Source organism: Semicossyphus pulcher, unplaced genomic scaffold (genome assembly GCF_022749685.1).
Source record: "Semicossyphus pulcher isolate SPU_LCO1_2020_fin unplaced genomic scaffold, fSemPul1.0.p SCAF_20, whole genome shotgun sequence".
Taxonomy (NCBI): domain Eukaryota; kingdom Metazoa; phylum Chordata; class Actinopteri; order Labriformes; family Labridae; genus Semicossyphus; species Semicossyphus pulcher.
The window spans coordinates 10,234,607-10,262,301 of record NW_027211694.1 but is presented as its reverse complement, the minus strand read 5'-3'; the positions used below and the strand labels follow the sequence as shown (position 1 = coordinate 10,262,301).

General features: G+C 43.4%; 1 protein-coding gene across 6 annotated transcripts in view; it reads left to right on the top strand.

Moving 5' to 3' along the window:
* Window positions 1–27,695, top strand: part of wnk1b (WNK lysine deficient protein kinase 1b) — a 97,303-nt gene that overhangs the window by 49,918 nt on the left and 19,690 nt on the right. For 3 of the 6 annotated variants that reach the window (XM_069671331.1, XM_069671330.1, XM_069671327.1), the window contains exons 4-20: window positions 1,287–1,507; window positions 3,056–3,213; window positions 8,997–9,085; window positions 9,711–9,850; window positions 10,037–10,116; window positions 10,335–10,640; window positions 10,875–10,944; window positions 12,018–12,211; window positions 20,729–20,821; window positions 21,503–21,577; window positions 23,807–24,070; window positions 25,647–25,717; window positions 25,812–25,962; window positions 26,179–26,295; window positions 27,020–27,130; window positions 27,228–27,279; window positions 27,522–27,662. In XM_069671331.1, coding sequence (XP_069527432.1) covers window positions 1,287–1,507; window positions 3,056–3,213; window positions 8,997–9,085; window positions 9,711–9,850; window positions 10,037–10,116; window positions 10,335–10,640; window positions 10,875–10,944; window positions 12,018–12,211; window positions 20,729–20,821; window positions 21,503–21,577; window positions 23,807–24,070; window positions 25,647–25,717; window positions 25,812–25,962; window positions 26,179–26,295; window positions 27,020–27,130; window positions 27,228–27,279; window positions 27,522–27,662 — 2,333 coding nt within the window. Of the gene's footprint in view, window positions 1–1,286; window positions 1,508–3,055; window positions 3,214–8,996; window positions 9,086–9,710; window positions 9,851–10,036; window positions 10,117–10,334; window positions 10,641–10,874; window positions 10,945–12,017; window positions 12,212–13,898; window positions 14,205–16,766; window positions 18,192–20,728; window positions 20,822–21,502; window positions 21,578–23,806; window positions 24,071–25,646; window positions 25,718–25,811; window positions 25,963–26,178; window positions 26,296–27,019; window positions 27,131–27,227; window positions 27,280–27,521; window positions 27,663–27,695 lie in introns of all 6 variants that reach the window. The other 3 variants (XM_069671333.1, XM_069671329.1, XM_069671332.1) reach the window with 3 other exon arrangements.

Genomic DNA, 27,695 nt, shown 5'->3' with positions numbered 1-27,695 from the left:
TTTTAAAGTTCTGCAGAATGAAGACACAGCTTCAGAGTTTGGGTTGTCATTGACTTCAATGAAGCTCTTTGAGACATTTTTGTATCCAATTAATATATATGTCCGTTTTCATGATGTAAAATTTGTTCAAAAGTATTTCAGTATTCCAGTAGATCATTTTTATGCATAAAATGTCAGGGGCCGGTTTCACAAAGATTGACTGTGGCTTAGGTATAACAAATAGTCAGACTTCAGATAGCCTCTAAATCCATCCGTTTCACAAAGCAGTTTAGCTCTTGACTATCTTAAACAGGACTATGGTGCATTGAATTCTGGGTAAATTAGGACTTTTTTCAAAACAAAAAAAATGGCCGATCGAGGAACTGCACCTAACCGCTCAAGTCTGTTTACCCCAGCGGAAAATGTTTGTCAGTTGGAGGAATTCAACAGTTTTAAGGGCATTTAACTTGGAAAATTCAGCCAAGAGCGTAACAACAACAACAACAGCAACCTGATATGGAAAAAAAATTGCAGCAACGGTTAATCAGACCGTTGAAAGGACCATCAAAGACTTTCAAAATTTGGTGCTACTGGTCAGCAGGTGTCACTGATTGTTACCATGGTAACATGGGTCTTAGAGCTGAGTTAGTTAATTGTTTTGGCTTAAAATGAGTCTGTCTTTATTTTTGTGAAACGGTCTAACTTGCATTAGACTAATCTGTGAACAGTATTAAGACTGGCCTAACACTATAGACAAGTCTAAAGCATCTTTGTGAAACCATCTCCTCATGCAGACACCTGTCAGTCTGTCCGTCAGTGACTGCCTGGCTTTTCTCCGTCTGTTTTTCTGCCCTCATTCTTATTTGTGTGAGCATTTCTGACGCGTCTCTTTAAGCTGGAGTCGTCTCCCAGTAATTCACTTTGCTTATGAAAGCGTTCACCTTCAATTGAAGCATTATTCATGATTATTATAATCTGATTATCATCTGCCTTGCTTGGGAATAATTAATTCCACCTGCAATAATATTACTGTAATCAAAACAGTTCAAAGAATCATCTGAGGGCACCTCAACCTCAATAACATGGTGATTTAAATGAGATATTAGATGCACAATGGGGTTGATTTGCTTTTGTAAGCTTTTTGTAACCAGTTGGCTGTAATTGTATCAAACAAAAGGCCTCTTGACCTGGATTTATAGCTGTTGAAAAGCCTGTTTGGTTGAACCTGCTGCTTTCTTTGTACAATTGTTCACTTTATCCTTCCTTGACTGACACCCTCCCTATGTGCCATCTTCTTTGTCTCGCAGCTACCTGAAGCGTTTCAAGGTGATGAAAATCAAGGTGCTGCGCTCGTGGTGCCGACAGATCCTCAAAGGCCTTCACTTCCTGCACACCAGGGCCCCGCCCATCATTCACAGGGACCTGAAGTGCGACAACATCTTCATCACGGGGCCCACGGGCTCGGTGAAGATCGGGGACCTGGGTTTAGCCACGCTGAAGAGGGCCTCATTTGCAAAGAGCGTCATAGGTAGGACAATGCATGAGATGAGTTCTTTACCTCTTGCATGCAAACATACCTGCCTGCAGACTTCTAAAGGTGGAGAAAGTGACAGATAATTTATGTGTTTTCAATAATAGCAGCCACTTTACACACGCACGTCCACACACGCTGTTTCATAGAAGCACAGACACAAGCTACCCACGCCTACTGTACATTAAATTTACTGCTTCTAAAATGCCTGCTTGTAAACGCAAAACCACAGGTATTCCAAAAGTGAAATACACACCAGCCCGTCTGCTGGGAAGCTCGGATTAAGCTGTCTGGAGATGCGATAGAGAATACACCCCGAATACACACCCAAGCCGAGAGTGTCTGCTGTGTGAGCTCCATATATTAACTTGGCTGCCGTTCAGCGATCTAGTTGCAAAATTGACCGCAGATATGCTGGTATTCACACATATCCTCACACACAACTACATGAGAGCACATATTCTCATGCACTTGAGGCCAGAATGCTATGCTTTGTAAATCTCACAGCTGCTTTGTAGTAATTAGGCAGACCTCAAGTATTTGAACCCTTGAGGAAATCAACAGAAACACACACATAACACTGACAAACACTCTAGTGCAGCGGTTTTCGAAGTGTGAGGCATGCCTCCCCTGGGGGGCGCCAGAGGATCACAGGGGAGGCGCAGCGTGAGAAAAATAAACCAGAATAATAGCTGTATCTGGTTAGCTAGCTTCTGCGATGTGTGGGGCAAAATGGATCGATTGTTTTGTAACTGCAGAGAGAGAGGACACAGGTCGGCTTTCAGCACTGACAGTGATCAAAAGCAAGTACCCTCAAGGCTGCAGGTGTAGGATAATCTATGTTCCTTTCTACAGTGCATCCACGCACCAATGGCTTATGGGCATCAAAGACGCTATCGTTCAACCTGTGCAAAGGGCCGCGGCGGGCAGCGCAAGTGTCAGTATTATTTTCCACTCAACGCAGGTGTCATTTGTTGGTCTTAAATGAGGTTTGGTCAGGCAAACGGGTGGCACGTTGCTATCTTGAGGACACTGAAAGCATCTGCACCATTGACCAACATAAACCTAGTCTAAAGTCTATGGCGCAGTCTGTCCCTGCTATTTCAAGGGCTCGTAAGTAAGATTTGCACACATCCGCAAGTTTACAACTTGTTACTGACACGGGGACGCGCTGTGCATTTGGATTCTGTTTCCCTCGTCTGCTTACATCATGAGTCTGTCGTGGACAAGCTAAGCTGCCTCCACACACGGCTGCTTCATCTTAGGGAGATTCTTGCTCGAGCCAAAAACTCCAGCCCGAGACCGACAACGAGCTCCCCATCATGCCCGCTCCCTTTGATGTGCGCTCTCTCTAATACTCGCAGAAACACACACACTCGCACACGGAACTAAAAATTTAAATTTATTAAAATCCTCAAACTTAAATACCTGTGGCACTGACAGTCGTGCCGACAGATCTTAAGCGACCATTACGCACGCACTGGAGAATACAGCCAGTAAAAATAACTGTAACTGAGATGTCTTTTCCCCTCTCCTTTTCATCAGGAACCCCGGAGTTCATGGCTCCAGAGATGTACGAGGAGAAGTACGATGAATCCGTGGACGTCTACGCCTTCGGGATGTGCATGCTGGAGATGGCGACCTCGGAGTACCCTTACTCTGAGTGTCAGAACGCCGCCCAGATCTACAGGAGGGTTACGAGTGTAAGTCTGCATTTCCTGTTTGGTGTGAGTGCGGTAGTAAGAGAGTTTCTTTTAAATGCACCCCCAGTGAGTGTGGAGACACCACTTTTTGACACTCGTATATCTTACAGCATTGTTTGTCCCTTTTAATCTCCACCAGCTCCCTCCTCCTGCCCCCCCTCCGCTCACTTGTTTACTGACTGTATTAATAAGTTTGGCATGAGCCGCAAGAGATCCAGTCATATGACTGTGTTTTTGCACCGGTCAGTCTCTCTCGCTTACTCTCCCTTCCTCCCCAACTCTCTCTCTCTCTCTTTCTGTCATCCACGTGAAACAGGAAACAGTAGCTCTATAGAAAGTTGTTTTTGGCTGCTTGCTTTCCTCCATCACTAGAGAGCAAAGATGTCATTTCAGGGCAAAGCAAATGCTACCTCAAAGAATGATGTGGTAGCCGTTCTGACCCTGCAGCTTTGCAGAGAGAGGAAGTAAAAGGATATTCTATATCTTCATTTCAGGCCAGTGAGATTTGATTACATTTTTTGTTTTCATTCAAGACATTTTCCTTCAACAGGGTGAGCAAGGGTCTGTTGACAACCTGTATTAGACAGAATCTCAGCTTCTCTCTCCGCTCTATTTATTGACAGACAAAAAGACATCTCAAACTAAAGCACCTAATTCCTCAGCTGACAGTTGCCTGAAAACACTACGAAGGGAAAAAAACACACCAGACAGACCAAAACACAGACGGAGAGGACAGATGCAATCAGAGGCGGTTTTATGTTGAGTGCTGCTGAGGTCATCACCCCAACACACACACACACACGCACGCACAAACAGAGGCAGAGCTGCCTCCCTCCGTTGTAGAGGCTGACAGTGATGCCTAATGGAGCAGAGGAATTTACTAGAAATCTCTATTGCTCCTTTTTCCCCTTTATCCTCGTCTAGTCGCTCTCTTCTCTCTGCTTCTATTACATCCTTTTAATTTTAAATCAGTTTATCCTTCTTGGAACATAATATATTTGTTATGTTGCCATTTACTTACTTAGTAATCTCTATTTACAGATTCTACATAGAAATGTGGGACGTGGATTTTAGGGACGGCAAGCGTTCTGGTTTCCCTTTGAACTACGCTTGTAGTCCGAGTAATATTGACCAATCACGTATCAGCAGGCTGCGGCGTATGCAGGAAAAACAGTCCGTGTGGAGAGCAAAAGCAGGCGCAACGTAATGCCCAGAAATGACATCCCTGCTCCCATCAGCATCATCTGAGCTAACAATCCCTTCTAGATCTAAAATTCAACTTGAGATAAATTCCCTTAACGGTGTGTCACGTAAGTCGTCAAGCGTTCAGAGTTCCCGACTTCCTCGAATGCACCAGAAATGACCGATCTGACCTCTGTTCAACAAACGAGCATTTTAAAAGTAGTTTTCTTCTCCTCTTGAGGACAGACCTGACAAAGCTTCATTTTTTTTACTAATCTGCATCATGATGTTGAAATTTTAGCAAACCTTTATTTAAAGTCAATCGCAAGAAAAACGTTTTATTTTTCTGTAAACAATGCAGCACGCAGAAAAGGAAATCGTTTATTGCTAATCGCTGGCTACGTGCCCGGCATGTTCACCGTTGTCCCCAGAGGCTAAAGCGTCGTCAGGCTATAGCCGATGGGATCCGAGATTGCTTACATACATATATGGAATTACCACAATTATCTCTTAATATGCAGCATGCAGCGTGGTTTGTGGCTTTTAAGTGAGTGCAGCCTCCCCCTCAGCTGAATCAAGTGCTTCTGTTACCTCTGCTGAACATTAAAATTTAATGGTAACTTTAGACGACACACTGGCAGCAGTGGAAGGTTTATTTTCCTTGAATGTGTATAACGGAAATAAAGACTGATGTGTTCCCTTTCCCCATTTTAATTGCTATTTTTTAAGTGCAGATATGTCCTTATAATTTTCAGGTTTTTAGCGACTCTTATTCTCAGTTTCAGTCTGAAATTTAAGCTCGGTCTGACCGGCTAATTCAAGTGGAGGGATATGGATTAAGATTTCCCGCCTGCCTCTGACCGCCGCTCTGAGAGAAGGAAAATAGTCCTCTGACTGTCTGTCTTCTTTAATCAAATTTAGAGATGACAGATTCTTCCTGCACAGAATAAATCCTCACCGTATATTTCCCATCCATATGTCTGTCTTTGTATCCCCTCCTTTCACTCACACAAAACTGGAATCACATCCCCAATTACATCGCAGAATATTTGATTACTGTTGTGACCTTGGCCTCTAAGTTCACCGCTCTGTTTGTTGAGTTAAAACGTAACAACAGTAATCCACTGAATGAGCTTCTATGCAACAGAAAAACATGTTGTTAAACAACCCACTAAAGTTGTCTGTGTTTGTTACTGTCACAGGCGTGCACACATACACACACAGCCTTGTGACAACCGCAGGGTGCCTCAGTCACCTGCTCCCTTTTCATTTCACTGCCTAATCCACCCTCACAGCTCTCCACCCTCCACCCTCCATTTCTACCTCTGTCGTCCTCGCTAAGTTAGAAACCTCGGTTAACCCATGAGTTGTTTCAACTGTATTTTATTTGGAAATTGAACTGTAAATGTGAATTTAATTACAGTTAAAACACACATAACAATGTTTTATAGTGTACAGTTTAGCATACAACCACAATTAGACTGTCTTTGTTAAGCAGCAGTTTACTCTAGATGGGTTATTTAGCCTTTTAATACAGCTACTCTTTATTCTGAAAGGTCGCTAACAGGAAGTTTGGCTGTAACTTCTGCTTTTATTTCTTATTGTGCCAATGTTGGACCTTGCCCTAGTATTTTCCTTTCATCGTGTCCATCTCTGGACTTACATCAGGCTCTTGCACCATCACAGACTCATTCTGAATTTGTATTTGAAGCTCAATCTGTCGGTTAGACTCCAAAGAGTCTGATATTTGTGGTTCCCAAATTATTTATTTGGTCCCTTTTTAGAAAACAAACAAATAAATGGATAGGAAAGCTCAGAAAATACTTTTAAATGTTGTGTTCAAGCGCCTAAAAAGTGGGGAAATGCACCCTTTGGTTGTCCAGGTAATAACCGTAACATTACATAATTTTAAAGAGCAATAACAAGCCGAAGTGTTTATAAACCAGTAAGTTTGCATTTACAAAGATTGTTTCTCAATGTCACGACATTCACCCAAAAAATTATGTTAAAGGTATTATGCTCATTTAAAGCGTCATATTTCACTCTGTGATACCTGTGGAGTAGCTTAGCATAATTTACAGTTAAAAAAAACTGCAGGCCCTCATACAGCCTCTGCCTGAAATTACTCAGTCAGCTCTGTCCCTTTAAGAAAACCCGCCCCTAGCAGCCGGCTTTCCTCTGATTGGCCAGCTCTCTGTGATGTCACAAAGTTCAGCGTGTAGAAAAAACAGTGTGAAACCTGCCGTTCACAGCAGCCTGCAGACTGACCTGAGAAGCCTGGGGATTACTCCAACATACTTTTACCTACAGATTTGAAACTTCACCCAAATGTAAAATTACATGTCTTAAATGTGAAACAACCTAATACCCCCTCTTTAATGAATTCATTCAATGCCCTTTGCATTATTTAGCACGATTGAATCATGGTTTACTTTGTGATATACTTTACGGCTTAACTTATAACACTTGACATACAGTGTTGTTGACGTATGGTCCTGACTCCTTCTGGAACATTCCTGCCCTCCAATCAGCCTTGTTAAACTAAAATCTCCCTCTCTCTGTCTCTCCTTCTCCTTCATCCTCCCTTCTTCTGTCAGACTTAATACCATTACTTCCTTCATCAGTCCTAACTTTGTTTGGCCCTGGAATCAAAGAAAGAGTGTGTGCGTGTGTGTGTGAGAGAGAGAGAGAGAGAGAGAGAGAGAGAGAGAGAGATGGGGGGTTGTTATGCAATGGTGAAGTGGGGGGGGGGGGGGGGGGGCTGAAGGAGAGAAATAAGCCAGGAAAGTAAAGAAAGAAAGACAGGAGGAACGGAGGACAGGGCTGGAGGAAAGGAGCAGAAGGAGGTGGTCATTTGCTGGAACAAACAGAAACACAAACATTTCTGCCTTTCTGGCAGGCGGTCAGTCAGTTAGCCAACAAGTTTAAGCTGAATAACTTTATCCTTATCTGTCAGCCAAAGCGGCCTCTAGTCTACTTGGTAAGTTACTTTATTCATGTTTTTTTCCTCATGTTTTTCCTGCTTTTGGATGTGTTTTTTTAATTCAAATGTTCATTTTTTTGATGCATAATGGGATTTTAAGAAAACAGATTTATCTATATTAGAACAAGCTTGATCTGTCTTACCTCCTTACCTGCTGTTATTAGCAACTACTGTAACAGCCTGTTATCTGTTTTCAATACCTGCGTGTCAGGTGGGATCTTCCCATCTACGGCATTTTAATTAATCACACTAATAACTAGAAAGTTATTGACATATTAGACACGACTTTTGCTGCCTTTTTATTTATTCATGATTTAGCTTCATCTCCGTTCCAGCTCATCTGTGCCTCAGTTCTTTCTGTTCCTCCGCTCACAGAGTCTGAACAAATGAACTGGTCATTAAGATGCCTTCTGGCGCGCCGTGGAGCTGAACTTCTGTTCAGTTTTTCAGGCTTCTGAATGTTGCGCTGAAAACTTTTAATAGGCCTGTAGAGGTTTGATAGGCCTTTAGAGGTATTTGGAAGTGTCAAAAAGAAGTCTGTCACAATGACCATTTGTGCGATATTAGGCCTCAGAGGTGTCTTTACATAGTGCCAAACTTCAGATTGCGTCCCTGGTGATAGTGTTTATGAGTGTTTTCCATTAAAGTGGGCTGTAGTTGTCTTTATTAGCTCTGAAAAAGGATATCTTGATTTATGTGGGTTTAATTTGGCACAGTCTCTCTTTCTGTAGGACCTCCGCCTCTCAAATGTTTGTCCTTAATACAACATTATTTTGGCAAAATACTCCTATAATCCTTTGTAATTGTATTAACAATGATCCATATCGAGTTGAAACAAAAACGCCAACTACACCTTGTTCTGTGTTCTGGATAAATGTTAAAGGAGCAGTTCACCCCTGGAAAAAGCCGCTGTCAGTCAAAGCTGGTGTTCTCTGTAATCGATAGAAGCAATAATATTTGAAATTGGCGCCATAGCTGTGGAGAAAGTTGTACAGCTCGTGGTTTCGCCCATTCTACATTCCTACAACACCCAGCGTGCATTGCGCCCCTCCCTCTGAAAGGAACGGCCCAGTGAGAGACGCTGGAGTGAAATACGACCATTTTCGCTGCAGGTAATGGCTCAGAGCGGTACAGAATCCGAAATACGACGAGAATATACCGGTGGATCGTCTACAAAAACGTTCACGTCTGCAGTCTACATTTCAAACCTGACAATTTTGAACGAGACATGACATCGGAAGCGGGCGTCCTAGATTGAGGAAGTGTAGTTTAGCGAGCTACCTAGCGAGGTTTTCCTGGGCCCATTGGAGAAGCGGATAGCGTCCTCCAAAGGCACAGAGCGACATGGTTTTCTACCATAATGGCATTAGCTCCCCATAATAGCATGATAGTAGGTTGAAAATTGGTGAACTGGCCCTTTAAGATATTCAGACATTGAATGGGCAGCAAATGCATGCAAAGTTTGTGTATTGAAAGATTGCAGCTGAGGCTAAACACGTGTTTCTATAAACTCCAGCAAGTTTGTCTACTCTCTTGTGAGCGTGTGTTTGTGTGCAATAAACTCAGTCTTTCTCTAAAAGGTTCCTCGTCTCCACTGTTCCTCTTTCTGTGTGTGCAGGGAGTGAAGCCTGGCAGCTTTGACAAGGTAGCCATCCCTGAGGTGAAGGAAATTATCGAGGGCTGCATCAGAACAAACAAGGACGAGAGGTGAGAAACACTTTCCATCTCTTACTTTATCAAAACATCGAAATATCTTCAAACGAGATCACAAAAGCAAACGTAACATTTTCGCAAATCTGCGTGACTCCATCTAATCCTGTTCTGATTCACAGCTTCTTGGTCCGAAATAAGAACTCCTCTGTTCTCTCGCTGTCTGTGCCCGTGCTGTATGTGTGCCAACACATTCACTGTACCCTGTAGTGTACTTCTTTAGAAATACACCACGGCTAAACTTGCACTCTTTGTTTGTCCTCACGTCCTGCCTCTCCTTATTGTTCCTTTGTCTCTTGGTGAAGATAAGTCATCTGATTAGATGCATTTGATCTGACTGGACTTAATCCAGGAAAGTTGGAACATTTGTTGTCTTTTTATTACCAATGTTTTTTTTTCCTTATTGAAGAACCGTTAAAAGCTAACAGCATATAATGTGAAATATGTGTATGAATCTTGTTCCAGGACTGAATGTTGTCTGCGTGTTCCCATCAGAGGGATGAAAAACCACGTCTGTCCTATTAGCTCATCAGCTGAGGGCCAGCCCACAAGGCACGGCTGGTCTTAAACTAATTGGTATGAAAGAGTTACATCCCTCTTTTTCTATCTCTTGTTCCTGTAGGTATGCTATAAAAATCCTGCTGAACCACGCGTTCTTCCAGGAGGACACGGGGGTCAGGGTTGAGCTGGCAGAGGAGGATGATGGGGAAATGATTGCTATTAAACTCTGGCTCAGGATAGAAGACGTCAAGAAGCTCAAAGGCAAGTTTCATTCAACTGTTATGGGAATCGTTTGTGTCTTAGCAACAACTGGAGCCATCATAAAATAAGCCATAAAGTTTGTTGACGCATGTCTTTGCATTGTCTGATAAAAAATCTACGCTTTTGTTTTGGTGAATAAATCTTCAACAGCAGCTCCCTGACCAGCCATTTGTAACTTCTTTGTAGGCAAATACAAAGACAACGAAGCAATCGAGTTCTCCTTCGACCTGAACAAGGACGTCCCCGAAGATGTGGCCCAGGAAATGGTACGTACGAGCGCGAGGGGAGCGAGTGATGATCAGATGGACAGATGGTGGCGTGAGCAACGGGAGGAAGCGATGGGCTTTGGCAAGAGAGAGTAGACAGAAGGGAGGGATGTTAGATAAAAAGTGTGGTACATAGAGATGGAAATAGAGGGATTTATGTGCGAATCCCTGTGTGTGCAAGTTTTTGGGCATCTGTGTGACTTCTCTGAACTCCCCAGGTTGAGTCCGGCTACGTCGCTGAGGCCGACCACAAGACCATGGCCAAGGCGATCAAGGACCGCGTGTCTCTGATCCGCAGGAAGAGAGAGCAGAGGCAGCTGGTGCGAGAGGAGCAGGAGAAGAGGAAACTGGAGAGTGAACAGCAGCAACTGCAGCAGCAGCAGCAACAGCAACAGCAACAACAACAGCAACAGCAACAACAGCAGCAACAACAACAACAACAACAACAACAACAACAACAACTACAACTACAACTACAACAACAACATCAACATCAAGAGGCACTCAAATCTACACACTCACAGGTTTGTTAAAGGTTGGCTGGCAAGGTCGAATATTTGAAGGGACAATTTGATCAGAAGAGTAAATTAGGATGTTTTTAAGGTCTTAAATATGAAGTCATCAAAAAGATGTTTTACCTTTTCATGCATCTTTTTTTGTTGGGTACCATTTCCTCGTGTTAATGTGCAGACTTAACTTGTCGAACATAATTGAAGTTCTTCTTAATGTGACCTTGGCTTGTGTTTGTTTGTCTGCAGGTAGAGGCAGAGGAGACTGAAGTGGAGCAACAGCAGCATCACTATCAGCAGACCGGCATCTCACACACATGTAAGACAAACTACAATCCAAAGACATTCTTTCATTAAAATATATTAGGGCCTGTGTCCACTAACAGCGTTTTTTTTGTGCTGGCAGCGCCTATTTTCTGTACAAAACCAATGCAGTTGCATCCTCAGCGCACAGCTGTTTTTTGTCGCTGCGCCCACAGCACTCTCAGCTGAAAATAGTTCAACTTTTGAAACACCGTGTTGCTCGTTTTGACCAATCAAAATCAAGAAGGGGCGGGACTTCTGATATCAACAGTGGCAGAGGAGAAGCTAATCCTCTTGTTTTTTCAAGGTCAATTTCCAGGTGGCGCTGCTGCTAATGCCAGTACACGATTCCTTTCCATTGTTTTTATGTTTGTTTTTTGTAAAATGTCCTTGAATAAAAGCAAATATTAAAGCAATTTAAAACAGACGTAATGGCCACTTTCGTAACCTAGCAACAGTAAGCCTGGTGAGAAGCACTCTGAAATTAAGGTCATGGGCGCTGCCAGCGCAAAAAACCCCGTTAGTGGACACAGGCCCTTAGCCTGCGTTCTTTGATAAGATCCTGGGTTTATTCCATGTTTTTCTCATTCATAAATTCAGTGATATGTTTATATTATGCATCTGTAAAATATTTTTCCAGCACATTACTTACAAAACTAACACTGCTGCACACATGTAACAAAATATTTACTGTACAGACGCCCATCATCATGAGCCAAGAGGGTGATTCCACTCCTGTATTGTCATTGTCTTCCTGTAAGCCAGCGGCGGCCATTGTTGAGTCACACCTATCCCATTGTAAACTGTAAACACTGCACTGGAACTATCAGTTTTTCCTTCCTGTGATTGTATGCTGCTGAAGTTCCTCACTAGTTGTCGTGCTTTTTATAAACAAGCGGTGCTCCCCTGTGGCCGATGCACTTTTATAATCAGTGATATAAATGGAGTGTGAAATTACATAAGATTATTCCCATCTTATGTAAGGTTTGTAAATAATGACTTGTTAGTTTCTTTCTAACACTGCAGGTAGGAAGTCGAATTAGCTAAAGGCTCCTGATACTCTGACACATCTCTTTCTGTCTCTCGCAGCTGAAGGAGGTTTGGACAGCGGCCAGGGCTCCTCAGTTTTCTCCTCCGACTCCCCCCACCTGGGTCAGCTGACCATGTCCTACAGCTGCCCCCCTTCCAGCCAGCCCCCCTCTCAACCCCAAACCCCCTACCCTCCCACCCCCTCTGCAAACCCGCAGCAGCACCCAGGCTACGCCCAGCCGCCGCAGCCGATGGTGAGTGGTGATCACATGTAGGTTTCTCTGCACTTATGAGGTCATGTTGAACACATCAGGTGTGCTCAAAATGACCCGCCAGTTTGAAGTGAGCACTGGTTTGGAGTGACGTTTGCAGTGTGTGAGTGGAATCACTAGATAGATAGAGCATGTTGTTTTTAGTTTAGTTGATTGCACTTTACATTAAGAAGATGAGTAGGAGAAGGTATGATTTAACATGTGAGGCTCTAGCACAATCAGTTAGTTAATAAAACGGTTCATAATATGTCAGCTATCATTCATTTTCTGTTGTATTTCATCTTAAAAGTTTAAGTCACTCCGTCCTCAGCATACCAGATGTCATGCCTCCCTCGTTGCCCCAATCCTCTTTCTTTCTCCTTCCCTCAGTCCTCATTACTCTGCGTGTTTAAAGACACATTTTCTTCTGTCTGTTGTTTATTTATTGACTATTCTTTTCCTCATAGTTGTTATGTTGTGTATGTATTTTTTGTTTCCATATTCAAACCTGTTTTATACATTGATAGAATGGCATATTTTCTTGGAAACACGTCAGCCCTCACGGTCTTTACTTTGTTTATATACGAGCGTCAAATTCAGGAAAGCATGCAGGACATATTTTCTTTAAATGTATTCTATCTAATATTCCGATTAGTTGTCTTTTAAAGATGCTAATTCACCTTAGATATGCCTCAAACTTTTTCTGCAAAGTGTTTAAGGTTTACAAAGTATTCCTGCATTGCTTGTTCATTAACAGAGACATTCAGGAACATCGCTGTAAATGTGCCAGAGTTAGCCAAGAGGCTATTTCTCATCTGTAGTCCCTGGACAGATGTTTCCAGTCGCATCCTTTTGAGATATTAAATTTAGAGATATATTTGAAGATGAAACGCCATTTTTATGTTAACTTTGCATCTCATTAATTTGATGCACTTGTATCCAAAGAGACTTTACCATAACGCTCAGCTGTTGACCTTTGCAGCAGCAGACGGATCAGCAGAGGTGTTGAGTGCACCTCATAAGTACTTACTAACGGAGACCAGAGACCATTTCTTCTTTCTGGTGACCTTTTGGCTATAAATGCTGTCAAACTTCCACATTACCAGAACCTACGCTCGCTGATTTATTGTTCAACTGGGTTATCTTTCTGTTTGATAATGTTACGGTTTTATTTTTAGGTCTGTCTCAGTAGGCTTATGTCCTCATCAGAGGTCATTTTTTGAAGCCGGAAACTGACTTACTGACAGACTGGTTTATCTATCAAGGAGCAACTTAAATTATTATTTATTTTGTTGTTGTTTTATTTTCATTATTCCTTTTTTATGTCATTATTCAGTTTCAGTCTGATTTTCTTTTGTGTTTTCTGATGCTTTTTACAAGTTTGATTTCTATATTATTTATACGTATTTTCTTTCTGTTGTTTAGTTTTTGTGTTGTTCATCCTAAACAGTATAATACCGACCATGTAAAGGTTTTGCTCTATTCTCTAAGAATTAAGTGCTGAAAAAACTGATCTTTCCTTCCCCTAAAACTGTGACTTTTTCATCATCGTTTTGTTAGTTCTTCATTATTCTCTTCGGTTGTGTTTTCATTGGACTCCTGTTTTCTTTATGTCATTATTTGTGTGTTTAATTTCTTTGTGCTTGTTTCCATGTCGGCCCCACCCTCCTCCATCACCCTCCCTCCGCAGCCTGCGCTGCGCCGTCGTCGAAGCCGTAGCATGTCCGTCTGCGTCCCCCCCTCCTCCTACTCCTTCTCCCACACTCCTTCGCCCCTGGCTGTCCGTCCAAAACCTCCCTCCACCCCTCCTCCAGACCTGTCCTCCTCATCCTCCCACACCACCGCCTCCCCCTGCGTGCCTCTCGCAGCTGAGAGGGACACATTCGCCGGGCGCCTCTCCAAGGCCCTGGAGACAGTCCTCCCCCTTCACTCTGCCTCCTCTCAGCCCGGGGCCAGGCAGCGGAGGGCCAGCCTGCCTGCCCTGTTCTCCACCCCTGTAGGTTAAAAAAAAGTCTTAATCCCAGAGGGCCACATGGTTGGTGAGAATCAGAGAGGAAGGGAGAGAGAGGAAGATAAAGGATACGGGTCGCTTTGGTGTCTGAAAGTAGATAAACATGTTTTTTCTGTATTTAAAGAGGAATGCAAAACGTTGAAACCAGTGAAAAAGTTAAAGTACTGCAGAAAAAAACAGTAATTTATTCTAACTGCTGGAGGATTGTTAATGAAACAGCTTGTATTACTCATGCTGATGCAGCAGGTTTTTCATTGCAGCTTTGTACGAGCATTTAGAGCCAGAAAACAAACGAGTAAACAACCACACAATTCAGAAAATCGAATGCATTTGCTGATAGACTGAAAGCACGAGAATTTTCAAGCATCATTTTTCTTCAATTGATAGGAGGACAGTATCTTCATAGTCAACTCATGACTCAAACTTTCTTAACGAGAGCTGAGCTAACTATTTGCAATGAGGTCAGTGCTGTACGTTGGCATGAAATCTAATCGTACATTATTAAATCAGTAGAAAAAGCTGCATCGACAGTCTAAATTTGAGTAAGTAGATTTGCCTGCTTTCAGACAGTGATGTGAGTCTGTCATTCTACTCACCCACCTCTCCTTAACTCTCTCTTACTCCCTCTGTTGAGCCACCATGTGTTCATATTTAATACAGATTTACTGGCTTGAGCTTTAAAGGGATAGTTCAGATTTTTGGACACTTAAGTTGTATGAAATACTTGCTAGTAGTGTAGTAGCTAGTAGGATTCAAAGCTAATAGGGACTTTAAGCAGCTGAGGGATGGCTACAGCGTACAGGTTGCCGTAGTGGTAGAAATCTAATGTCACAAAGCAACGATTTGTTCCTGACTGCTTCTGGCAACGGATGCCACGTCTATAACAAACAGGAAAAACAGTTACATTCGCGGGTATCTTTAAGAAATATATTAATAATCCATACAGCTACTAAAGGTAGAATCGCATATAAACGACATGACGGTGTCAAATACGCTTAAAACGTAGGATTACCTGCTTACACTCTGACGTTGTACTGACTACAGCAAACCACTCTTTCTCCCGTAGTAGACAGCTGGGCTACAACGACAGGAAGTGCGCAAAGTGTCTTCAACCGTCGCTGCTTAAAGTCCCTATTAGCTTACTCACCGAACCCCGTGGTTGGAGTTCTGTCCGGTTCTGAATGTCGAATAAGTAGTCCCGGTGAGATGCCAGGGTCATGAAACCCAAAATGGACTGTACTTGTGTAGCGCTTTTCTAGTCTTTGCGACCACTCAAAGCCGCTTTTACGCTACATGTCACATTCCCCCATTCACTGATGGCAGAGGCTGCTACCCAACTGTCAATCAGACGTTACATTCATACCCGTTGGCCATGCCACCGGGAGAAATTTGGGGTTCAGTGTCTTGCCCAAGAACACTTCCACATGTACACTGAGGGAGCTGCGGATCAGACCTTAAAAGTTTTACTGGCAGGCCGCTTTTTCAGGTGACGCGATCCATCAGCTGTTCCTAAGAGAACACGCTGGAATTGGTAACTTAGGGAGACGATGTTTGTTGTTGCAGAGGAAAATACACTAGGTAGATGCAGGTAGAAGCAGAGGCATGTGTTTTTGTGGAGTAAAACTTTTTGGTTTCGTGACCCTGGCATCTCGCTGGATCTACTTATCCTCCTTTCGGAACAGTTAGCTTTGCATCCACCACACTACTAGCAAGCATTTCATACAGCTTGGTGTCCAAAATTCCTAACTATCCCTTTAACTTGCTCTATGATACAAATATCTAATATTATGTGCATCTGCTATGAGGAAAACTGATCATTCGTTCGACATATCTAAGAGGGGGTTTCATGGTGCTGCATTTTAAGCCCCTATTAGACAGCTGATGACAGGGTAGACGAGTTTTATATCCCGTGAAGACAACACGCTTAATACTAATCCTTTATGCAGATAGTTAAACATATCATTGGTATTGCGTCAACAGTCCTCTTGCCCATTCAGTCAGATCCTACTGAAACACATTATTCTGCAAACACAGGCTGCAACCAAACTCACATTTCCATCTATGTCACTATTTTTCATACGATTGTAACACCCTAATATGAAGTCGTACGTTGCAGCTGCTTAGTTATATGGTCAACATTTTGCAGTTAGAAGCTCTATAATTAAAGAGAGTTTTCCTGAGTGCAGCATCATCAGGATATTACCCAGCTTAGAGTGAGCATTTGGCCTTTCTTCTCCTTTCCCCCTTTCCTGTCTTCTCTTTCGATTGTCTGCTTGTCTTTGTCGTGTACCAGTCTGTCTCTTTGTGTGTCTGCCTCTTTGACTCCAGCTTTGTGTCTTTTACGAAACCTCTTCTCTTCATTTCATCACTCCTTTTACAGCTGAAAGATGTATTCTTACCTTCTTTAACCACATCATTTTGTTCTCTTCTTTTCTCTTGGTATTGTTTTTGATCTGATGCTCTTTAATGCACTATTTTCTCCATTTCCTGTGGGGGCCTTTGTTGTTGTACTTCTCATTCTTAAATCCACGTATCTCATTGTCGCAGCAGCATTCAATGCCGCACCCCTACAGCGGAGCACCAGGAGGAGGAGGAGGGAGCATCCCCATGCAAACTCTCCCAGATCCTACTGCAATGTTCTTCCCCTCCATCCCAGAGCGTCCCATTTCCTTCTCGCCTCCCCCCACTGGGCCTCCTAAGGCCTACAACACCCAGAGGCGCAAGAGCACGTCCATTCTGGAGGCGCACACCCGACACTTCCAGCCTGCCTACCCTCGCTACGGCAGCAGCCTGCATCCTTTTTCTGGGATGGAGGGAGTTGAGACTCCCTCTCTCTTCATGGTGAATCCGGGTTTTGCGGCAGCTGCTCAAAGACTTGGCGTTGGGGAGCCGCTGCATCTCCCAGGACAATCTGACCCAAGTATGTACGGCTATAAGGACATGAGAGCAGAGCACGAGGAAGCAGTGAGGAGATTAAGTCTGAATCAAGCTGCCTTATTGGACCATTACGAAGCTATGGCGTATGGAGGATACCCAATGACTGCGCACCAGCTGAGCCACTTGAGTTTCCACCAGCAGAGGCAAGCAGCCGCTGCAGCTGCTAGTTTAGGTTTCGAACCTGTTCCTCCACCACAACCAGGGTTCTTACACCCGCACCTCATGCAAAGAATGAGCGCACACAGCCCGATCCCTCAACCTTTAACGCCCATGAGTGCCCCCGCTTGTAGTTCCGTTCCTTCTTCATCTGATGGATGCTATCCTCCACCGCAGCACACTTCCCCCTCCCCCTTTGCTATGTCGGCACCCCCAGTAATGACTGACGCCCCACCGCCAACTGGAAGTGTGTTTGAGTTCCACCTCGCAGCAGCTGCTGCCGCTGCAGCTGGGGACCCCAGCATCCTCGCATCCAGACTCTACCGTGCCCGGAGGAGCTCCATGGACCTCCCTTTAGAGGACAACACTGGAACCGGATCAGGAGGTTCCGGCACCTACAGTCGACTCCAACCGGTGACAGAAGAGCTGTACACGTACGTCAGTCCCGAGCTCCCCCTGCCTCCAGGAAGTCTTCTTCTCCACCACATAGGTATAGCCGCAAAAGACAGAAGCCCTGAACCCTCTAGCGACTCCATGGCCTCCTCGGATGCCGGGGAGTTCCAGTCACCTCCTCCCCCACCGCTCGTCCCATCATACGACTCCTCAGCCGCTCAATCAATCCCTCACTCATCCTCCGCTTCCCTCTATGAATCATCCGGAGGAGTGTATCCCATAGACCCCCAGGGACATCCACCCTCCATGCAGAGCTTCCTCCCTCCTACTCCGTCCTCCGAGCTCCCGCTTGGGGGAGCATCATCGACTCAGCTGGAGTCTCTGATCCAGAGCGCCTGGGCCCGGCATGGAGGGGTGATACCAGCCCAGCCTGATATGACGTACCATGAGTCATTGCTGGCCATGCAGGCCGCTAACCCAACTCTGGTACTAAGTTAAGACCTTATACCCCCCTTTGGCCTCTGGGTCAGTTACTAGTTGACATTACATCAGTTGCTTTTTTAGCAAAGATCCACAAACACCTGTCGGTTTAGTTGGCGATCCATGCTTTCTCTCAACATCTCAGGAGGTCGTTTGTCTGTAATTGTAAAACAACAAAAGTAGATACCTAGAAAATGGTGTAATCCATCAGGGAGAGTGGATCATTCCATGAAAAGTAGCTGATTGAATAATATAATAGTAATTTGACCCAGAGGCTTCCCAGTCCCTGTTTTTTTTACCCTCCCAACCCAGGAGCCCCAGCCGAAGCTTCCTCGTCCTCATGTAGTCTTTGGTTGTGATTTTAATCCCCTCCAGAGTGAGTCTCATGCTCCGCCTTCAGAATGTCTCACACAATTCATCTTCTGACAACGTTTGCTTATAGAAAAACGTCAGTAGACGCCACGTCTTTAAGATTTATGGGCGAGCGTACGACCCCGGAGCAGTTCTGGGTACAACCAAAACATTTGACGCATCATTCAGAAGGTCGCCTTTGAGACAAACTCTGGTGTACGAGCTTTACAAGCCAACAGTCTAAGCCCTCTTCTTTCTGTGTTCATGTGTATTTTTTTGTTCTTATTGTTTTATTTTTGTCAGTAAGTAATATTTTGTGTGTATGTTCATATATGAAGTATATGAGAAATGTGTGTTTGTTGGGGTATACTGTGTGGATGGTATACTTTCATTTTTGCTCATACAAATCCAAAGTCCATTCGGTCTGGAGGCAACATTAGCTCAAACTGGGGGGAGGAACATGTTAAAACCTGAAATATGTTATGAGTCTAAGAAAGTCATTCATGTATTACAGCACTGCGGGACTTTGTCGATTTGTATGGACAAACACACAGAAACATACAACAAAAACAAAGGGGGCTTAGACAAACCCAGCGATGTAACCATGCAGATTTTATTTGTATATTTTAGACTCTTTCTGTTTTGTGTTGTAACTGCTAAAGACATTGGCTTTAAGTCAGTTCTTTATTAAAGCGTATTGTGTTGTCATTTCCTGTCCTGACTGGAAATCACACTTCTTACACAAGGTTCAAAGGTCACAGTTGAAATCATTAAACCCTTAGAATACTGATATTTTCAGTGTCACCTTCACTTTCTTCATTTTTTACTTTGAACCACTTATAATCACTGGTTTTCTCACTCTTTTAGTTGTTACCTCTGTTTTTCACTTCAATTATCTTGAGTTTTCTATTTTTCTATATATTTTTTAATTAGATATGTGTGTTGTGAAATTCTTTATTGTGTTTACGTGACTGCCTGTGATGTTAGAAGAAGGTAGGTGGCAGTGTCTGGTGCAAGTAGAAAGTTGCAAACAACCTTCTAAGCGTTCATGTCAGGAGAAGGTTCATTACTGTCTGTATGCTGCCGTCCCACAAAGCTTCAGATTATTTGAAGAATTAAAGCTCCTGTGAGGATTTTTTTTGTCGGTTATGAAACAGACTGAAATTAATTCTGATTACTCTATATGACCTACAAAAGCAAACCAGACCATCAGCGACAAGATTGATTATTTCTTTATAGTTATTTTTAATGCCTGAAACTGCTGGCGGGGGGGAAGGTGTCAGACGAAGCGATTAACTGCACGCTGCCTTTGTTTACATTGAAAAGATCAGAAATTTTTAGTGAGTGATACATATGATTGTTTTTTTGTGTTAAAAAAACACAACTTAAGCATGTACAGGACAAATCAGCAGACATGAGAGTTACGGCTTCGTCCACAGGGGGCGCCAAAATCAACACAAACTGAGAGTTTCTCACAGGAGCCTTAAGAAAGAAAAGATATGCAGCTTAAAAACTGCAACGTTTTCCTGTTTCAGGATTCAATCTTGAACTTAAACTCAGAATATTTGCCCAAAATATATTGTCTAATAATTCTCAATACTGTCTAAATTGATTGTATGCCCTGCCCCTTTAAATCTCACTCAGGCAGCAGTTTTTACTTAATACCATCTTCCCGAAAAGGAAGAGTTGACCAATGGTTCATACACTGATTTTCTTACTGTACCTCTGCTCTAATGTAATAGTTTGTTTGTTAGGGTTTTTAGGGAAAAACACTAGTTCAGTATTCAGTGTTTGGTGTAAGTATGCCAGCTTCTACTCTGTGCTTCATTGATGTTTTATCACTACCAATCACTTAGGTCCGACCTGCATGTGAGATAAACCCCTTGTACTTACACCCTGCCTAACCCCAGTACTGTGCCTGTACTTATGTACGTGCTACACTTAAACGGTGTATATGCATATATCTGTTTCCGTACAGATCGTTGTGCATATGTGTTGTCTGTGTGCATGTGTGCATACACAAGAAGAAGCCTTAAAATCACTAGAGAGCAGCTGACGTACCTTGTGTTTGCACTCATGTACAGTTTCTGGTCCACACGCTGCAAACATGTTCTGATTATTACTTCTCTCTCTCTCTTTATTCCTCCTCCGTCCTTTTTGCTCTACATCGCATCTCTTCATCTGTCTTCCAGCAGCAGGTTCAGACTCCCACCCCTCAGGCCTCTCCAGGACCTCCTCTGGTCCCTGTCGCATCCCAACAAGCTCCTCCTGGTGCCTCCCAACAGGTTAGACAACTTGCTTAATAAAACCAACGTCTTTCTCCTTTGATGCCAAAAAAGATAAAACACCAAGAATAACACGCTATGTTTGCACTCGTACAGTTATATCTCCTATATCGGCTCTTGTCTTTGAAGTTGTTGCCTTTGCTTGAAGGTAACCCCTCCCACTGAGCTGGCACTGTGCCCGCGGTAATACCACAGTATCTCTGGAGAGCTGTGTTTGCCCCCAGCACAAAAACACTGCTATGAACTAATTGCAGCCTTGAACTGATTTGATTGAGCATGAAATTGGATGTTAATCAGAGATCAAATGTTTCTTATTCAGAATGTATTCAGTTTCCTTACTTGAACCGGCTTTTCTACCATAATTACACTCACACTTTGAAACTGTATTCACATTTTGTAGGAGTGCTGTCACGTGTTTCTTACCTTTCTGGAGGTTATTTTATTGGTTATCAACCGCTCAGGAAATTAACAATAAAGATAGATAATATATAAGTGAATTTAATTGAGAGAAATATGAAATACTGGCTTCTCATAAATGGGATTTGACTTGATCCTGGTTATTATAAGCATGACATGACTCTGAACCGCACTAGTTCCAAACCTTACAAGGATATTGGTGTGCATGAAAATATTTACATTTATATATTTGGTAATTTCCTCCTGCTCTCTCTCTCTCTCCAGGTGGTTTCATCCAGTCAGAGCGCTGCGTCAGTCCAAAGCCCCACACACACATCTCTGCCGCAGGCGTCTGCACAGGTACAGAAAGTAGCAGCACTAATACAAACACATATGTAAGACAATACTTTTTTCTTATGCACGCAAGCTGTCACTGGTTCTGGATGCAGTTCAAGCCGCGCATACATGCCTGCATTCATCTTTACACGCACACACACACCTGGTTAAAGTCGCAGTAATTACACACACTTGAACTTTTGCACCCAGATTTAAATCTCATAACTGCAAACACCGAGTTATTACAGTTCTTGTGAATACACCTCAGGGTGAGATTCACCTGGAGGGACTCCTTTAAGTTGGATGTTTTCATACATGGATGCACACAGATTACAACAGTGACCTTTACAGAAGGTTACACACACACAGTCAGCTAACATGCGGCACATTCAGTGGAAACACAGCAATGAAATGTACAGCTAAATGTATGTATGATGCATTTAATGTCATGCTTGATCTATCTGTTATTACTGCATGGTTTGCTTCTTTTAACACTGTAAACTCAGCGTCTCCTTCAGCTCAGTTTCCTCTTTCTTTTTTTTCTTTCCATTCTCTGTTTCTCGTCGGCATGCTGCCTGCGCTCATCACCGGTTTGTTTTTATGTGTGTTCATACGTGCCTACTTCTGACTTTGTGTATGTGTGTAGTTTTGTGACCTCAGTCCGTCTCCCAGCATAGAACACCTGTACTTTCTGTACCAAGCTGCTAAGCTAGCTCTGGTCCAGGTACCGTTATGTATGGCAGCGTATGTGGATTTACTGTACTGTAGGTCCCTGTCTGTCCTGATGTAAACAAGTGTGTATGGGTGTATTTAAGTACATAATTGTGTTGGTGCTGTTTGGATATATCTCGTTAGTAGTTGTCCTTCGTTCACCCCTTATGATCCTACTAGTCTTATTTATAGCATGAATCACAGATACATGAGCACTTTTTAAGGACATCAAGAAAAATAGTTCCATGTCAGAACTGATAACAGTATAAGGAGGATATTTGAAACAGTGCTGCTGATGTCTTCTTGCCTCCCGAGAATATACAGGCTGCACGGTGGTGCAGTGGTTATCGCTGTTGCCTCACAGCTAGAAGGTTCCTGGTTCGAATCTCAGTTAGGACCTTTCTGTGTGTGTGCATGTTGTCCCCGTGCATGCGTGGCTTCCCTCTGGGTACTCCGTCTTTCTCCCACAGTCCAAAGACACGCTCATTAGGTTCATTGGTGACTCTAAATTGCCCGTGATTGGCTGGCGACCAGTCCAGGGCGCACCCCGCCTCTAGCCCAATGACAGCAGGGATAGGCTCCTGCCCTCCCACGACCCTGAACAGGATAGATAATGGATGGATGGATGAGAATATATAGTTATTCTGTGCATTAATGTCACTGATGCTTACATTAAACCTGCAAAGTGAGCTGTGTTTTATACACGCTACTTTACTGTCTTCAGTTGTAATCATGTCATAATTGAATGTATAATATTATTTAGGTTTCAGAAGAGTTTAAGTCGTTTTGATTTGAAGAAAACTGTTGGTAGCCGGCTTTTATTACTTCGAGTAGCACTGTGTTTTCATGTGGTCGAGTGGCTCCCCTTTAATTTGTCCCAAGCACACGCAAGCTCTTTTAATCCACACTGTCTCCAGGACCTTGAACGCATCAGTTCTTTGGATCATTTTTTAAGAGCTGAAAAACCTGGTTCCTATAATCCAAATATGAACTCTTAGTAAGAGGAAACTTCTGTAGGTAGTTTTCATGTTTACGTTTTTAATATGGCGTTAAGTGTGTCCATGTTGTTTCACCACCTGTAAAGCCTCACTGACCGCTGTCTGCAGTGATCTAAGTCGTTTGTTGTTGCATGATGATGACGTTCTTTAATGTGAGATGTTGTCACTAATAGGATTAATCACATCACACTTATCGTGCTTGAAAAGTTGCTTGTTGAGGGTCTCTAGGTCAAACCTTTTAGTCATGGATCAGTGAACTACGGTGACTTTATATTTTGTTTGTATCTTCTATTATATTTTAGAGGAACCATCAGTTAAACTAAAGACCAGCTGTAGCTCACTGTTCCATTACCAAAGGGATCAAATCCTTACCTGTCTGTGCTCACTGCACCGGGTTTACCCACGTCCTCATCCTCCCTGTAACTCTGCCGCCTCCCTTTTTCTCACCTGTTCCTCCCACCCTTCTCTGCCTCACCTGCCTTCTTTTTTTTCCTTTCTGCCCTCTCCTCTTCCTCCTCCTTCTGGCCTTTCCTCCTCCTCTCAGCCAAGTGTAACGCCATCCGCCATTCCCTTGGTGACCCTGCCCTCTCCGCCGTCCCTCCCCGTTACCATGCCGACAGCGGTCGTGGCTCCCCCTCCCTCTCCTCTGCCAGTCCCCGTTAGAGCGGTGCCTGCTACTATTGTTTCCCCTCCTTCTCCTACTCCTCCTCCTGTGCCCACACCTGTGCCTCAGCCGTTGGCCACTGTGGTGCCAATCATCAGTGTAGTCACCGCCCCGCCTGATACTCCCATGGAAGCCCCTCCCCAGGTACTGGACGGTCAACCACACCAGGTGGATGCCTTGTCCTGAATCTAACAGCTGTGGGCTGTTTTTTGAATTCTTCTGTAGAGACATGGAGTATAATTAGGATTTAAAACTTGGAATTCATGCCAAATTAAGCACATTTAAGAGAGACAATATATAATACAATGTGTCAACAATGTGTCATCAAAGCAGCTTCATACTGTGACACAAACAAAGAGGGAATGGGTTAATATAAGGACGTTAAAAAATGTCTTTCCTAATCAAAATGTTCCACGGCTGTTCCAACAGAAGACCATCTGCTTTAAAGTGATAATCTTGAAGATTTTCATTTAAATAAATGTCTGTTAAGTCACTATCTACTGCTGAATGAGGTAACACAATGGTGATTGAGCCTATGGCCCGCTGATGAAAGCCTTTGCATTTGCAGTATTACAGACTGGGTGTCTGTGGCGACTTTCACAAGCGGCGCCCAGTTAGTGACGCATTTTCCATCAGCCAGCAGTGGTTGGTCTGCCAGAGAGGGTAGGCGAAGCTAAGCGGCTGCTTTTCCGGTCTTTAGTGTTGCGAGTAAGCAGTAATCTACTATGGCTGAACAAACAAAAAGAAAAGATCGATGACTACAGATACAACTTCAAAAATAAGTGAAAATCAACGGAAAAGGAAACAAATTTGACGCTCAGATGAAGACAAACAGTCTGAAAAGGAAAGCGACCGTCAGCGAGGAAAATCAAGAGTTACAACCGGAGCCAACTGTGGACGTTATCTGGGACATATGCGCCCGCATTTGCCTTTTATCGCCATAAGGTGCCGCCAAATAGAGTGAGACTGAGATCTTCGGGATTATCACTTTAATCAAAGTGTTGTATGACTGGTGTGAGAACCGGTCAAGTGGACTTCAAAGTTTCTGAGGCCCTAGAGGAGAAAATATTATAGTCTACAGTATGTGATGCAATGCTGCACTGCCTGTGTAAGAGTAATGTGTCAAAATATCCTTTTAAGCCTCAAACACTTAAAAAAAAAAACAAGGATTAAGTTTTCTTTAGTAATTTATTTGATTACATCAATTTAAGTATCATATATGACACACCTACATTTCTCTGTACCTGAGACAAAAGTCAAATAACAAGAAATTCTTTCTACATAAGAAGTCAGTTCATGCGTGTTTCTTGCTTGGATTTGACCTCTCACAGTCAGCAGATTTAATTTGGGTCAAAGTGCAAGAGTCGCCCTAAGCTGAACTTTGTTGAAACTGTTGTTTTTTTACGTTCAATTAGTCATTCATAAACTATAGGAACAGTTGCATGTGTGATTGGAGATAGACTGTATGCACGTTATAAATACAGTTCAGGTTCTCTTGTGGCAGTTCTTACATTGCTCCTTTTTCTCCATGCTCTAGTTTAAGTTGTTGTTCAGCTCAATCTGGATCTAGTTTTTTCTCCTCCTTTTGTCTTACTTTGCCTTTATTTCATGCTTTCCTGCTTTATCGTCTCACCCAACAGCTTTCCCGCTGTTTGATTGTGATAGTGATCCTGTGGATTGTCCATGATGTACATTATTGATGTGCCTGTATCTGTTTCAGTCTGCCTCTCAGTCTTCAGAGCTGTCCCTGTCCCAACTCCAGCCACCTCAAGTTCTCTCATCCATAGAGAGGTAAGGATCACATGCCACGTTCCTCAAACAAAAGCTGATCTAAGCTCTTTGTCACTAACTTCTTATTTATCTCTGTATATTCTCTGCTCCTCAGTGGCCACTCTGAGACTTCCGGACTTAGCGACGGCAACGAGGGCGGAGGAGGTCGCCATGAAGGCCGCTCGACCAAGCGACATCAGAGGCGCTCTGTGCGAAGCCGCTCCCGCCATGAGAAGATCTCCAAGGCCAAACTCAATGTTCTCAACGTAATAGCCCATCCTCTAAATCTATAAAGTCATAATTACACAATAAATTCTCCCTGGTGCTGCTCCACTGTTGGTATTTATTGGTTGTTACAGAGTTATGAGCTCCAATAAAAGTAATGAGAAACATCTAATAGAGATGGCATCTGTTGACATTCTGTCATCGTCTTTCTAACGGTGTTTTTCTTCTTCTCTGTTATTATTCCTGTTCGCTTGTAGATCTCGAACCGAGGAGACAGGGTGGCCGAGTGTCAGCTGGAGACCCACAACAGGAAGATGGTGACTTTCAGGTTCGACCTGGATGGAGACAACCCCGAGGAGATCGCACAGATCATGGTACACGCACAAACCATCACTTGCTTCATTTCCTCCAACAGTCTTTTCATTCATTTAAATTTAAAAAAAGAAGTTTGTAAGAATTCAACGTGGAGTTTGTTTGAATTATATCGAACACTAAGTAGGGGGGGCTTTTACTACTTTGAGGAAAAGCTGTCAGGGACTGGAGCAGAGAAAAAAAGAGTCATCGGTAGCTGTGTCAACAACAGAACTAATGTACAATTGTGCATAATAAAGCTTATGACTCCCCAAGACTCAAGCCACACTCCCGCTCCTGTGCCTTCCTTGCTACATGCTGCTGGCGTATTAAAGTGACTGGAGTTAGCCCCGAAGCTAGCGACAGCTTCGGCTGTGGAGCAAAACAACAATAAGTCTCCCCTGTGCTTTCTGACTGCGGTCGGAACGCTGAAGCAGGACAGGTTAATAACGGCTCGGCTCGTTAGTTTCCTCCATTGGTTTGTAGCAGGCGGCGTGTTATCGCCATCTGTTGGAATACAAGGCGCACTACTTTAAACATGATGCATTCTGGGACTCTGAAGGCAGATTACTAATTTTAAATTCGATCACATCATTACAGTTCGAACTATTAATATTTCACCAGGATTGAACGATGTATAGAATTTTGAATAGGCTTCACATGCCCATGTTCATCCTGATCTACATGTTCCCACATGAAGGCAATATGCTGTTTGGTCATGCTCTTTAAACCTGTTTCTGTTTCCAGGTCCAGAGTGAGTTCATCCTGGAGAGTGAGAGGGAGTCGTTCATCGAGCAGGTCAGAGAGGTGATCGAGAACGCTGATGAGAAGGGTCTGGAGAGAGATTCAAGCAGCAAGGTGCATTTAACACTTTTTAATGTTTCTATTATTATTATTATTTGAATGTTTTTTTAAAGCATGTGTGCATATATATGTGTGTCTTGTTGATCTACAGATGGGAGGTGATATGGAGCAGCAGATTCCTGTCATATCTGTCCCCATGCCAGGTAAAACAACAATGTAGATTAGCAGCAGGAGCGTGTTGGGCAACAGGGCCTGGCTGTAAGCTTTCACTGCAGAGTGCAGCATTAGCAAAGCCCTGAATTAGATTGATACAGTATTTTAGAAGGGATTTCCACATGGAGATTTTCCACATTTTCTTTCTTGTTTTTCTTTCTTCTAGCTTTTAGATGAATTGTGGTAAATAATTACAGTTTGCATCCTAATGTGAATATTTATCTCCTCCTAGACATCACTCCCAGCGCTACAGCACAAGTGGTCCATTCAGCAGGGCGGAGGTTCATCGTCAGCCCCGTACCCGAAGCCAGGCTGAAGGAACAAATGTTTCCTCCCTCTCCTTCTCCGTCTCCTGCACCTCCTGTTGAATCAGGTAAGGATGGAAATCTTACTTTAGCGATTGCCA